Source organism: Pristis pectinata, chromosome 3, assembly GCF_009764475.1.
Source record: "Pristis pectinata isolate sPriPec2 chromosome 3, sPriPec2.1.pri, whole genome shotgun sequence".
In the NCBI taxonomy this organism is placed as follows: Eukaryota; Metazoa; Chordata; class Chondrichthyes; order Rhinopristiformes; family Pristidae; genus Pristis; species Pristis pectinata.
Genome location: NC_067407.1, coordinates 73,455,885 through 73,470,185, shown reverse-complemented (window position 1 = coordinate 73,470,185; position 14,301 = coordinate 73,455,885). Strand labels below are relative to the sequence as shown.

Below are 14,301 nucleotides of genomic sequence, written 5' to 3'. Positions count from 1 at the left end.
CACCAGGTCAATAATAAATCTGAAAGTAATTCAACTCCAAATTATAGTCCAAAGGTAATTACAAGGCAACCATTTTAAAGTTTTCAATCCTTTTTTTCCTTTTGAGGTGAAGGTATGATTGATATTGAAATCCACAATAGAAGATTAACATCCTTGACAATCACTTTGTTACCTTGTCCTCAGTTGTTGTAACAGGACAGGCTGCTTCAGTTTCCCACAGAAAGGTGACCATACAGTTCTTCTGGTCAATGAATCTTGGACCTGTGGACTACACAAGCACAAAATGAATTAGCACGAACACGCAAGAGGAATACTTTGCCACCATTTCTACTGATACAGTCAATACTGAAAATTAGGGCACCAAGTTCCCAATTACACCAGTGTAGATTCAAAGGACAACTTTCTGACCGGCAGTCTGACCTTGAGGCCAAGTCCCAGAACTCTGGGCATGTATTGTATTCAATTCAGTAGCCTTTTGGAGTACCAGAAAGTTGTTAGTTACGCAAAATCAAACTTAAAATCCGTTACACAATTCAAGTATTTCCCCCTCTCAGAAAATATTAGCTTGAGTACAAACTCCTTTTAAAAATGCAGTGAACTCCTACTTACTGATTGAAATTATGTACACTGAAGCCACAATACTTAAGAGAAATACCCCAGGCAAATTTTGTGCAAATGGGGATCTGAATGTAAAAATTCATGAACTGGGCTTGAATTAGATTAAGTGTTCCAGGTCTTCAGTAACTATGAATTCACTCAGGTGAATATTGGAAACAACTTGCAGGAAATAAGATATTCAGTAAAAAGGGAAAAATTACAATTCAATTTAAATGAATGGTACATCTTAAAAACCACATTTAGAACTTTGCTGAGAAAACGAGGTTAGGCCAAAACAATGAGTGCTGTGTTCTGTGATTAACGAAAGGCACGGGACCACAGTCCAAGATCACCTTGATTGTGCAACTTGTGACAGATTTCTACAATAATTTAATCGCCTCATCAGATTCAGTGAACAACCTGCTGGCTCTCTAATCTCAAATCAAATCTGAGAGTTAAAATTACACTTCAGAACAAAGCACAATCTTAGTTTACACATTAGTACATCAGTGCAGTGATACAGGAATGTCAGAAATAGCACCTTCAGATAGTAAAAACAAAATCTCACCCACGATTCAGTGAAGAAATACCAGAGCATTGTTGTCACACAATAATGCACCAGTTAGTACTACCTCTCAGCTCCAGAAGCCTGGATTCAATCATGACCTCCAGTACTGTGTGAAGTTGTCATGCTCTCCCAATAATCGCACAAGTTTCTGCTATATGCTCCAGTTTTTCTCCCCCCACATCCAAATACATGCTGGTAGGTTATCTGACTACTGTAAATACACTTAGTGCAGTGAAGTGGCAATACATTCAAAAGGGAGCTGAAGGCACAAGAGAGAATGTTGCAGGGATACAGGGAAATAAGGGGAGTGGGACTGAAGGGATTGCTCTGCTCAACAAAAGCACAAGCCAAATGGCCTCCCGCTGTGTGTAGTAAGTATCCAAAGACTGTCTTAACCTGCTGTCCTAGACTATCCACACCTCTGGTCATCTTGTTGTTTGCAGAACCTCAGATCCAGCTGCTGGTAACAAGTATGGAGCAGACTCGATGGGCTGAATGGCCTAATTCTGCTCATATCTTTTACATCATATGACTGGCCTTCAGAAACAACAATAGCTGTGATGGGACACACTGAGAATGAGTTAGGAAACTTGATAAATGCAAGCTTGCTATAGCATAACAAAATTGTTTTAATAAAATGAGTATGGAAGGTACACATTGGGTACTCACACTGTGCTTAAACATGCAACAAAACAAATCATGATAGTTGACCTTTACTGTCAGTCCATTACAGAGACTTTATTGCATTTCCATTACTTCAAGTAACAGCTAAGGCTACATAATAGCTCATCCCAACTAACAAGTTGCTGATAAATCTCTGAAGATTTTTATTTAGGTTGAATAAAACAAAGACTGAAGTCACCTACATGGAAGTTTATGAAAATTCTCTTCAGAAGATTGAAAAGTCTGCATAGTTAGATGAGGAAGCATCAAATCAACATTTTCAGAATAAAGAAGGTCAAATCTATTATATTACAGAAAGAGCTACCTTGTTAAAGAAACCAGTTATTGTTAACACTGGGAATGCAGGGAAGAGGCGGTAAAAGGGAAACTTCCTTACCGATTCAGTTGAACAACTCAGGTGAATACGTGTAGTGTAAGAGGTCTGAGCACCTTCGGAATTGGTACACACAGAGCCATTTATATATTCCAGGATAATCTGTCCACCTTTTTCTAGCTTGGGGCCATTTTTGGCCTTCCCCAGATTACTAATGGATACTTTTTCATAAAGTGCACCCTGAATATAAAATCAAAAGTACACATTAAAAACACTAATTTTCCACTGTGTGCTTAAACTACTTTTTGCTAAACTATAAACGCAGGAGAACCTATTGTTCAACCAGTTTTAACTTCATAACAGGAGACACACCTGGATCAAGTCTCTGTTTCAACAGGCTTTTAATACAACAATACTTATTACTGTCCTGGTTTCTTCCTGTGTTTGCATTTAAAATGGGCTGGCTTTCCAGATATACAGGTTAGCCATGTTCCAACATCTGGAGTTTTGTGGTGGTGGTGGTGGGGTGCGTCAAGACATTAAATTCAAGACCAATACAGGAGATTGAGTCACCCAGTGTTATGTTGAGCAACTGGTAGAGCCCCCAGATGCTCTCTATTGGCTTATCATTCAAAATTTATATAAAAGCTGCAGCATTTTCAGATTAGCTGTTGCAACAAGTACCACAGTTTAAAAACTTATTTTACCTCAGATGCAATTACACTACAGTGACATGATGCTACAAGAATGAGAGACCAGGGACTAGTAGTGGTTTTGCGCACCTGAATGGGCCTTATGTAAAATTACACTGGCTTACAGAATGGATTCAAGTCAAATGAAAACTGAACAGGCAAGTTTGACTTCTCATCAGCTAATCTTTACACTGACAGCTGGCATAAAGTTATACCAACTTAATCCTAATGTTTCTTTTCACTCTGATCACAATTTTAATGCCAAATGTTGTTATTTCCTTTTGATTACATATTTGATACAAATATCTAATATGAATCCATTGAATGTATTAAGCTCTAATTCTGTTACAACCCATGTAGGTTACTCTGTTGGATCCATCCACTGAAGTGACTCTAAATAACTGAGTATTCACATCCATGGGTATTGCCCTACTGTGGAAAGAAAATTGATCTTGCTTAATTTGAATACGGATGTTAAGTTTATTTGATAAAATTTTCAATTATGTCCATTTGTCTGGCACTATTTCAATCGTGTCCACTATTTTACAAACAGCTTTGCGGTCATAGTTCTCATTACATGTACCGTTGCGTCTCTTTCATACTTCATCTGGCATACTGCTGCATGGCGATCACATCCTTGGACTGGATTCAGTGGCCGGCAAACATTGATGTAATACTTCTTACGGTCACTTGTTGACGTGTCCATGGCGAACCAGTTACTTTCATCACTCTCTTCGAACTTTGATAAGCTGACCAGAGGATTGAGACAAAAAATAATAAATTACAGCTTGCATTATCTTTAATGTTTAAAATTGCAAGGTATTTCACAGCTACAATCACAAAAGTGTTCCATATCTAGAGGCTGGTATTTTTGTTTTCAGAAATAGTTTAACTTCAGATCTTGCCCATCTCATTTGATGATGATTAATGGATAAAAAATTAGTTCTAAAATAAACATTTGCTTCCAAGCAAAATCAAACCTTAAACCAGAGTGCAGTGACTCAATGCTTGTGTACCCAGACAAGTAATCTCTTATGGAGTTTAGAATTGAAACTGCAACTGTGATTTAAATTCACTTCATTTTATCTTAGACTATGAAGGTGGCAAAAAAGCTGGTTGATGTTCAATGAGGTGCCTCACCCTCACTTTCCCCAAAGGCAATTATGGATTAGAAATAAAGTTGCTCTTGCAAATAATGCTAAACTGAATTATAGAAAAAGCTTTGAGTGGCAAAATGACCTTGACCATCTTGATGACACCACAAGTGTCAAAACAGTCTGCTAGTGCACACAATTCCACTAGGAGCCTTTAAAAATCAGTTAAACCTTGCAGACAGCAGAGTTAGGACAGATCCCGACGATGGACAGTGGGTTGACCTACTTGGCAGCCATTACTCTACAACTCATTACAATGCTATTAACCAAAATCATAAATCTGAAAAATGGGAGCTATTAAACTGAACACCAATGATTACAACCAAGCTCCAAAAGGTAGAGATTGCTCCTGCATTTATTAGGAATGAATGACTTGTACAAACCAATTAACAGTTAGGCAGACTCCATTCTCACATCTACCACCCAGCAAGAGAAAACTTTTGAAGGTACATTTGAAATCTGATCCTTGAATTTAAATATACAATACAAAAAGTGAATGATGATTCTTACCTTGACAAGTCATACTGCTGCTTTGTATGCGGATCAGTCACTATGCACTCCAATGGCACTTCAGGACAAGCATATTCAGTGTACCACTTGAAATTATAAGTGTGTTCATCTTCCTCCTAAAGCGATTGTACAAATACAAATAATTGTTAACTTCATATTCTCATTCTTTGTCACTTGATCCAATTCCAGGCAAATGCACATATAGCTTCCCCATCCATGAACGCAGAATTGTTCCTTAGCCCCCTGTACCGACACCTCTGGCTTACAACTTGGGTGTTCCTTGTATGTTGAAATCAACCTTGCCTTTTCAGCTCTAAATTAAGTCATTGATAGGTTCTGGCAGTAAGTTTAGGATGCTTTAAAGCAATGCAGAATCATATCTAGATTTACTTGCCCAAGATCCTAAGATGAAGAATTATCAGCGACACTTAAAACAAGCAAAAGGATACCATGTTTTTACAACACCATGAAATTTGAGTTAAGTCTAATAACTGACCTCAAATTCTGGATGTCCTACTCCTGCATCCCAGTCACACAGGAACATGAGGAGCGCCGATCGCTGCGTGTGGTGCTGATTGTTGTATGGTGTCCCATTTGTATAGGTCAGATGAATGATCCCATCATAATACCACAGTCTGGAGTTGGATACTCCCAGGCTCCAAGTCTTATCATCACTAGGGATCAGGCACCATTAGAACAGGAGTCAGAATCAAATTCAACTTCATGTAGGCAAGTTCAAAACTCTTTTCCCTTCTAAACTAGAGCATAGTCTCATTAGGTAGAAGAGTCACAAATTAACACATTGCAATAAAAAATTAAGATTGACAAACATCTCATTTTGTTAAAAATATGCACTGCCATTAACTGCATAGAGTGATCTCCTGAAAATGTGCATGGCATCTACAAATGACAGATTCCAAATTTTGTTTTGGACCTTTATAATCTTATTAGAAAAATGACAGGTGGATTTAAAAAAATAATACTTTTTTTTAAATTAAGTAACAGGAGAAATAAAAGTGGCAATAACTCCAGAATAGCATTAAGTGCCAGCTGATGCAAAAGAAATCTGCCTTAGGTTCCAATAACACTACCTAAAAAGAGCAATGGAAGACATATGCATTTAACATACCTAGCCACCAAGCTAAAATATTATTGCTGTACAACCACACTACTTATACCAAGTTACAATGATACTTACTCTAGAGCAACCTGACAGGCACCTGAATTTGCTTCACAGTGCTCATGAGATACATTGCCACAGACGTTGATGTAAAAGTTATACTTCTTAGATTTAACTTCATATCTGCCATTCTGCTTGGTCAGGGACGAAAGGTCAAAGAAGAAGCCTAAGAATTAAACAAAAGCAGCTAGCTCCAACAGTTCTTAAATACAAGGAAATCACACTCCCTCCCTCAAGTCCGAAGGATTCCTTCTCTCCAAAAGAAATGGGTAACTGAATAATCAGTAAACAGAATCACACCTAACAGGGTGAGAACATTCAAGGGTTTATTTCTGTTTGAATGCAAACAAGGTGAAATTATGCCTCACTGGCCCTGAAGTGCACAAAATAAAAATCAGGTCAAATACAAAAATCAGGCATGCTCCAGAATTAAAATAAAAAAAAATTTTCATCTCCAGGTGTGTGCATGAATAGCTCATCCTACAACAGAGCGACAGGTGAATGCACATGGTCAGCCCACGCTTCAATCCACCGCCTCCCTGATAAGGGGTTCACAGGACAAGGCTCTGAATGGCAAAAGAAATAGTATGCTTTACTCTGTGACTTGCAAAAATCAATGCACTTGATCAACAAAAAGATTCTAGAAAACATACAGAAAACCTGTCACGTATTAAGCATTTGGTCTCTTTTCATTCCACAGAAGTATTAGCTAACAGAACTACAGCCCAGATGAAATTTGCATTCAGATTCATCAGCTTTTCCCCCCACTTGAAATTGGGAACAGTGTGCATTGATGATTTTTGCTATTGGTCTGGGATTGTTAATTCATGTTAAAGCACTCAATAGATCAAGTTAGAGGGCATGCAAGAGCTCTGCGCCTCTCAGCTTCTTCATTTCAATGGAATATTTTGCTCATCTGACTAATTGTTTCTTACCACAAAGATTATTCCTCACACCTTGCTGGCTAGTAGTTTCAAGAAATGTTTTCCAACCAGAACTTTGTGCATCACAAAGAACTAATTTAAATATTCACACTTTAAATTATACTCAAGACCTTGGAATAAAAAAAATCAATAAAAATGTGTGGAAAGAAACAAGCCAGACGAGAAAGAGGAAACAGAGGGGTTTTGACTGACGTGCATGAGGAGAAACAATGCTCATAGGACTGAGACAGGCAATAGTACAGGCAAATGTGTTTCCATCATATAGAATGTACCCACTGTTTTAAATGGCAGAAGCAGATTTAATAGCAACCTTCCAACTGGATACTAATGAAAAAGTACAGAATTAAAGAATGAAGAATGGAGTGTAATTGGTAGGTTTGTAGAGCACTTTTGGTTCAGTGCCTTTCATTCCTTTCGCAATACATGACAGCTTGCCCTTTCAGGCACATTAACAGAGCAACAGTCGTAGCCCCTGGGCTAAACTGCAGGTTAAGCCAGAAACTGTTACAGCAGAAAAACTGCAGAATTATGTCCAAGAATCCAGTCTAGCATCAGTAGCCATGAAATGCAGTACATCACTCGAACATTTTACAACTTTGTGGTAAGTTTGTTGGTCTGATGTTCTGGACAATGGAACTTGCCTCAAAATTTGCATATTCCATTACACATCCTTCTAAGAAGTGTTGTACAATCCACAACTTGTGACATAAATTCCAGACATTTAATAGCAGAAGCTACCACAGCAGTTCCAACTGTTTGAAGTCAAATTCATCATTAGAAGTATTGATGTAAGCTTAAGTTGCATAATAGTTTCACACAGAATGGAGCCAAGGTTCAGGTGCTTACCAGCATCTGGATCAGAAACCCTGCAGTGATCTCCCTGAGTTTTAGATAAGGTGCAAGCAGCTGCCGTGTGCCATTCAATTTCATGCAAGCACCCATCCAGCCCAGACTTCAGGATAGGAGGACTCTCCAGATCCCCTGTGAGGGAGCAGAACATCATAAAAACAGCAGGCTGACTAGAATACTGCATTTTAATGCCGAGTTCCATATAAAATAGAAAATAAACATAGTAGCAATTTACCATGAACCTTGCATTCATACTGTCACAGGCAATTAGGATTTGTATCGGTAACACAAAAGTGAGAAGGGGGCAAGTTCAAAGGGGATGTGCGGAGCAGGTTTCTTTGTTTTAGACAAAGTGGTGGGTGCCTGGAATTTGCTGCATGGAAGGTGGCAGTTGAGGCAAATATGATAGAGGCATTTAAGAGGCTCTTAGGCACATGAATGGAGGGATATGGATCATGTACAGGCAGAAAGGATTAGTTTAGTTAGGCGTTTAATTACTAGTTAAATTAGTTCAGTACAACAGCGTGGCCTGAAGGGCCTGATTCCGCACTGTACTGTTCTAAACGATACTTGGGCTGAATTGAGAACATCCATAAAAATATTACCTTCAGACAGATAAAAATGAAAAAGTTTAAGAAAGCAGCCAACTAGAAAAGCCTCAAATTTGGGCTTCTATCCAACCACACAAAGTTTTCCAGTTACACAGGAGTATATGTAATGAGTGCCAACAGCTGGTGTACTGAACATATGGAAATATCCAAACATAGCCTATAAACCTGGAGTTCAAAGTACAATTCTTCTCCTCCCTCCCCCATGTACCCAATCCACTGTGTGAGGTCTTGAGTAGTTCCAATATATTTTAGTGGATAAAGGAAGGAAAACCTGTCGATGTTAAATGCTTCATTCTTCTTCTTTCAGGCCAGTGGTAGATGCATTGGAGTTGGAAATTGGGTAAACCATGCACTGCTGAAATAGTTTTTGTTTGTGGAAATTAAAATTTACTATGGTTCACTATACTTTTGCATGATCAATAACTATTGCTCTTCTAGTTTGCAAATCCCCATTAATTCACTTTAATCCACAAATTTACATAATTGCTTCAAGGCTGAAATAGAGAACAAATTACAAGAGGTAAAGTGGCTTTGAGGAAAACTAAAAATGCAAAATAAAATGAGCTGCAGGTGAACTGGGAGGGAGTTAACCATTGAGATGACGGTTTAGGATTGGAGTTATTGGTAGAATGGGTGCCTTGATCTTGTCTCCACCCAACAAGATTATCAAGCATTGTACGCTCTCCAATAGCACCACATTGTCGCGGAAAAGGATTACTCGGACCTGGAGGGCATCTGCTTCAGAAAGCCTTTATTGTAGCACGATATCATGCAGAGCTCAAACTCCTAAAAGCAGAGTTCCGAGACTCTGCTCAAGAAAGGATTACACTCATTTTTATAGTTAAAATGTGACAAAAGCATTGATTCACCCAAATACAAAAGTTTCACAGCACGTTCTAGGCGATAACTGAAGCACCTATCAGCTTAAAAGTTACTCTGCCTGCAGCGTTAGGGTAGATTATGAAACAATGATTGCAAAGAAAAACAAGCTCCCACGTCCCTCTTTGAGAACAAGCAAGCAAGCAAGATAGGATTAGTTGGTTGGCAGTTAACCAAGGACAGACAGCTATCTGCAGCAATGGCTTGACCCTTTTAATAATGCTTTAAATTTTCTTCCACACACATCCTTGCAAAGCCTAATTTCCAGGTTCTGATCTCTGCTCCACAAATCCTCCCCTTATCCAAGTAGATCCTTTATAACCTTAAAGCTGTCTTAATTCTTGCAGATTCCAGACTCCCCCATAAAAGCTCATCTGGTTTCACAATGGTCTACATTCTTTGGAAAGGGAAGGAGAAAACTTTGTCCAGTTTGGCAAACATGTAGTTTGAGACTCAATGTTACTAACTTTTAATGACACTCCAAATAACCTGGCAAACCAGTAAACCTGAGGCAACCACAGACCAGTGATGAAAGTCAGCTTTGTCAGCCATCTACACACTGCCAAAGGGACACCTATACTGGCCTCCAACATTAAACCCAGAGCCAATGAAATGGGCAAACATTTTCTGAAGTTGGAAGTGATATACACATGAACTTACCGGGATTACAAACAAAAGTAATGATAGTTTTGCTTCGATCGTTTCCCCTACACAAGTCACCATCTGAATATACAAGCTGAATGTTGTTGCCTTCTTTTTTCGGAGCCGAAACGAATTTCCCAAGGCTCTTTACTCTACCTTGACCTTGAAGAGGACAAAATTAGAAAAGGAACTTAGCTGTGGTCAAACACAATTTCTACAGGGTTTTTTCTACAAAATTATTGCACCTTTAGACTACACAATCCTTTAAAAGAAACACTTCCCTCTCCCACCCTCCCCCGCCCCCCCACAGTGCACAACATCTCAAGATACTGGACCCTCAGTCAGATCTCCTCCCTTGTAGTACAGGAGGATACTCTTCCTTAATTCCATGAAAAGAAATCCCATATAAATTTAAAACATTTTGGAAATGCACAGATTATCAAATCCATAAGTGACTAATTGATAAGGAATGTGCAATATCCATTATTAACAGAATTGATGAAACATCTTGCCTTTACAGCCCACTTTCTATTTGCCATTTTCATTTCTGATCTAGCCAACTTTGTTTGCCCAGTTTACCCACACTTAAAACATCTTTTTATACCATGACATTTTAATGCACCATTTTCTTAAAAAGTGCGCCACCAAAATGAAAATTCTTCTTGCCGTTGTTAAAGACGGACAGGCTGTTTGTTTCCAGCATTTCTTTGTGCTTCGGTATTGTAATGGGGCTCACACAGGTACATACACCCTTTTCTAACTGGGTTGTAGTTCAATTGCACGGAGTTGGCGAGAGACCTCAGTTTTGTGCAGTTAGGGACTGAGGACTAATTAGTGGGATGATGGAACTGTTTTAAGAAAACACTTGTAAGGTTAGCCAACAGGCACAGGCATAGAGGCGATCCAATCGAGATAGAATTCCAGAATAGAGTGATAGGATAGATTTTGACCTGGGTAGCGCTTGACCACTTAGAACAGCAAATCCTTGACAGATGTCTGGGAGAAAATTCTAATGCTCAGCAGGTGAGCATTTTCAAGACTGAGATTTTAACAGTTCTTTGTACACTACAGGGATGCAAGGATCACATGGTGAAATGGATTAGAGATTAAAAACCAGTCTAGGGAGAGAAAGGAATTGTCAACATTACATGTCGACCATTTCTTTCACTCTACATTTGCTGCTCAACCCACTGAGTTCCTCCACCAGATTGTTTGTTGCTTCAGATTCCAGCATCTGCAGTCTCGTGTCTCTGACAGACCAGGCTTGAGGGCTTTATGGACTATTCCTTATCTTATTTGCATCTTTGTAGTCATTTCACAGAGTCCTTCCTCAAGGGTACAATGCTACAATTTAGTGAATGCAGTCGTGCTAGTCACTTTGTATCTGCACAATGACTACTGTCATCAAGAAATTCACAAACCACAGAACCTTTACTCACCCACAGAACAGATCGCTGCATCGTCAGGACATCCTGCTGTTCGACTATCCTTGAGTACTTTGTGGCACACGTTAATATAGATCTGTTCACGATCAGACTTCACCAGGTCACTGCCCAGCACCTCCCAGTTGCGCGTGTTGTCCGATTCAGGAACATCCTTTGCTGTACATTAATTTCCAACAAGTTTTTGTTTAAAGAGCATTACTTGTTGCAACTTGTACCAATGTAAATCAGCCTGCAGTGTGGTAGCTGGAGCTTGGCCTTATTTTCAAGCAAGATCACAAGACAAAAGGAGCAGAAGTAGGCCATTCGGCCCATTGAGTCTGCTCCACCACGAGCTAATCTAATCTCCCATCTAGCCCCAATTCCCGGCCTTTTCCCCATATCTTTTGATACCCTGACTAATTAGATACCTATCAATCTCCTCCTTAAAACACCCCCAATGATCAGGCCTCCACAGCTGTACGTGGCAACAAATTCCATAAATCCACGACCCTCTGGCTAAAGAAATTTCTCCGCATCTGTTCTAAATGGGTACCCTCGAATTCTAAGACTGTGCCCTCTTGTCCTGGACTCACCCACCAAGGGGAACAATTTAGCCACATCTACTCTGTCCAGTCCTTTCAACATTCGAAATGTTTCTATGAGGTCCCCTCTCATTCTTCTGTACTCCAACGAATACAGTCCACGAGCTGATAAACACTTCTCGTATGCAAGTCCTTTCATTCCAGGAATCATCTCTGTAAATCTTCTCTGAACCCCCTCCAACTGGAGAGAAGTGTTGAGCACAAGAACATTTTCTCTCACCACAATGGTGCACCTCATCAAGCTTCCTGCTGAAGTGGAACTAATTTATAGGGCAAATGGGCACCTCCATCACCTATTCTCCAGACCAATTACCCATTGAGCTGTGGTGCACATACAGAGGCAAAGCTCCAAGTCATCGACTCCCTTACTGAAGTATACTAGAGGATGGGTATTACACTCAATATCCACACAAAGGTGCTCTATCAACTTGCCTCTGTTGCACTCCAATGATGAAGTCTGGAAAACACAGACCACTTCCCATACGAGAATAAACATACTGGAAATAGCAGGGGTCAGCCACGTGGCCTGCTCTCCCATTCAAGATCAAGTCTGATCTACATCAGCACTATTTTCCTGCACTAATCCCACACCTCCGATTCCAGAAATTATCCATCTCAATTTGGAATGAATTCAAAGACCAAGCTTCCTGGGCATGCTATGTTGGCGCCGGAAGCGTGGCGACACTTGCTGGCTGCCCCCAGAACACTACGCGAAAAGATGTATTTCACTGTGTGTTTTGATGTACATGTGACTAATTAAGATATCTAAGATATCTATCTTATAGAAAATTTCAAAGAATCTCCACCCTTTGAGTGAAGAAAATTCTCATCTCAGTCCAAAACAGCCTACCCCTTATTCTGTGACTGTGACCCCTGGTTCTAGGCTCCTCAGCCAAACACCCTCCCTGCATCCAGCCAGTTGAGCACTGCGAGAACTTTAAGTCCCAGGAGCCAGCTAACAGCAAAAGCAGACAGCCTTGAGTGCCCCAGCAGAGAAAGGAGAAAGGATTGGGGGCTTGAAGATTGAGACCTCAAACCCAGTAGGTAACTGGGCAGCAGTGATCCCTGCCTGACTAGGTGCTTCTAGTTACAGCAGGCACCTCAAAGCACCAGAGGGGTGCCACCACTGCTGTGGCCACAAAATCCATCAAGGAAAAATGAACCAGTTCCAGATCAACATCTCTCTCAGACCAACATCTCTAGCAGTGAGGCCCTGTCAGTTTCATTGGGTAGATCACATTGTTTGCATGGCCAACACCATTTTGAAAGAAATTATTCCGAGCTCCTAATAACCAGGCAGAAAAGGGGGGGTGGGGGGGTGGAGAAATCAAGGATGTTCTCAGAAGTGCAACATTCTCACTAATTCATGGAAATCTTTGCTCCGTGAATGCTCAAGGTGGAGAATTAGCATTCATGTCAGTGCTTGAGAACCTCAAGTCCAATGCATCAGATGGCACACAGAAGCCCTGCACAAACAACAGAAAAGAGTACACCACCTTCCAAATACACCCACTGCAAGTCCCACACTGGCCTCAGTCTCCTCAGAACTCAAGCAGAAGCAAGTCATCCTCAACCAAAGGACTGCAATTGTTTTGGGCAGATGATCCCAATTAAACTTCAGGCCTCATTTAATTCTTTTTCTAATATTTTACCTGGATCAATTTAAGTTATCACCTGACACTGCCTTTCAAATATCTGTACTACAGTATATGTTAATTAACTTAGAACATCTAAAAAGCAGTTTTCATTATTTATTGCAATTTCTTTTAAGACAAAACACATGATTTTCCCTTTTTTGCTCAGCAATATCAAAATGTAGAAACATTTTTTGAAAAAGGTAATCGTTCAAGGTTATATTTTAAATAAGTCATGACTCAAACACTTAAGAAACCAAATGTATACTGCATATTGCCCCAAGTGTAGGCAGGTGGCAGGGGAATCAGGGAGAGTTTATGGACATGACAAAGGTTACAGATGAGGGAGTAGGGGAATGGGATTGATGGGAATACTCAGCGCTAGCATAAGAGCATGCCATTTGGCCCATCAAGTCCATGCATTAAAAATGAGAAACAAGCATTATGGGCAATTGGATCTTTGCTGATGTTATTAACTTCAAAATGTCTAGAAGTAGGAAGCCTTACCTGCATATCGAGTCAATGGTGAGAGATCATATCGCTTCTTTCCATCAGAGGTCTGACAGAGAAGGTATTTTTCTTTTACGCAAGCATACTTTGTACCCCAGTCAAAGATATATGTGCAGTCAACTTCAGCACTGAATTCTGGTTTACCCCTTCCTTCCTCGACTTTAGAAGAGAATAAATATCAACAGCTTTAAATTGATGAGGCAAACATTCATCCGCATAACAGACTTTCAACTGAACATCTCCACAAACTACATTCAAATTAATATTGACTCCAGTTCTCTGTAGATGTTCAGTTTACAGAAGCTCATTGCAACAACAAATCTTGAGTGCAGTGACAAAAATTGTTTTTATATACAAAATTACTTTTGATAAATAGGGCCATTGACCGAGTCGAGCTTAGGATATGAAATTGAAGTGTTAGGCCAAGTGGTGTTAAGCTTGTCGCAGTGATAACCGTGCTCAAGAGTTTTTGGTAACAATTATGTTTACAAAACTTCATCCAAATTGA

General features: G+C 39.8%; 1 protein-coding gene across 1 annotated transcript in view; it reads right to left on the bottom strand.

Moving 5' to 3' along the window:
- igf2r (insulin-like growth factor 2 receptor) overlaps positions 1–14,301 on the bottom strand; it is a 118,213-nt gene that overhangs the window by 56,528 nt on the left and 47,384 nt on the right. The window contains exons 11-20 of the mRNA XM_052012070.1: positions 13,791–13,952; positions 11,063–11,224; positions 9,642–9,785; positions 7,489–7,623; positions 5,717–5,864; positions 5,015–5,192; positions 4,519–4,634; positions 3,438–3,603; positions 2,226–2,402; positions 173–268 (exon numbers count right to left, since the gene is read on the bottom strand). Of these exons, the coding sequence (XP_051868030.1) occupies positions 173–268; positions 2,226–2,402; positions 3,438–3,603; positions 4,519–4,634; positions 5,015–5,192; positions 5,717–5,864; positions 7,489–7,623; positions 9,642–9,785; positions 11,063–11,224; positions 13,791–13,952 (1,484 nt within the window). The remainder of the gene's footprint in view (positions 1–172; positions 269–2,225; positions 2,403–3,437; positions 3,604–4,518; positions 4,635–5,014; positions 5,193–5,716; positions 5,865–7,488; positions 7,624–9,641; positions 9,786–11,062; positions 11,225–13,790; positions 13,953–14,301) is intronic.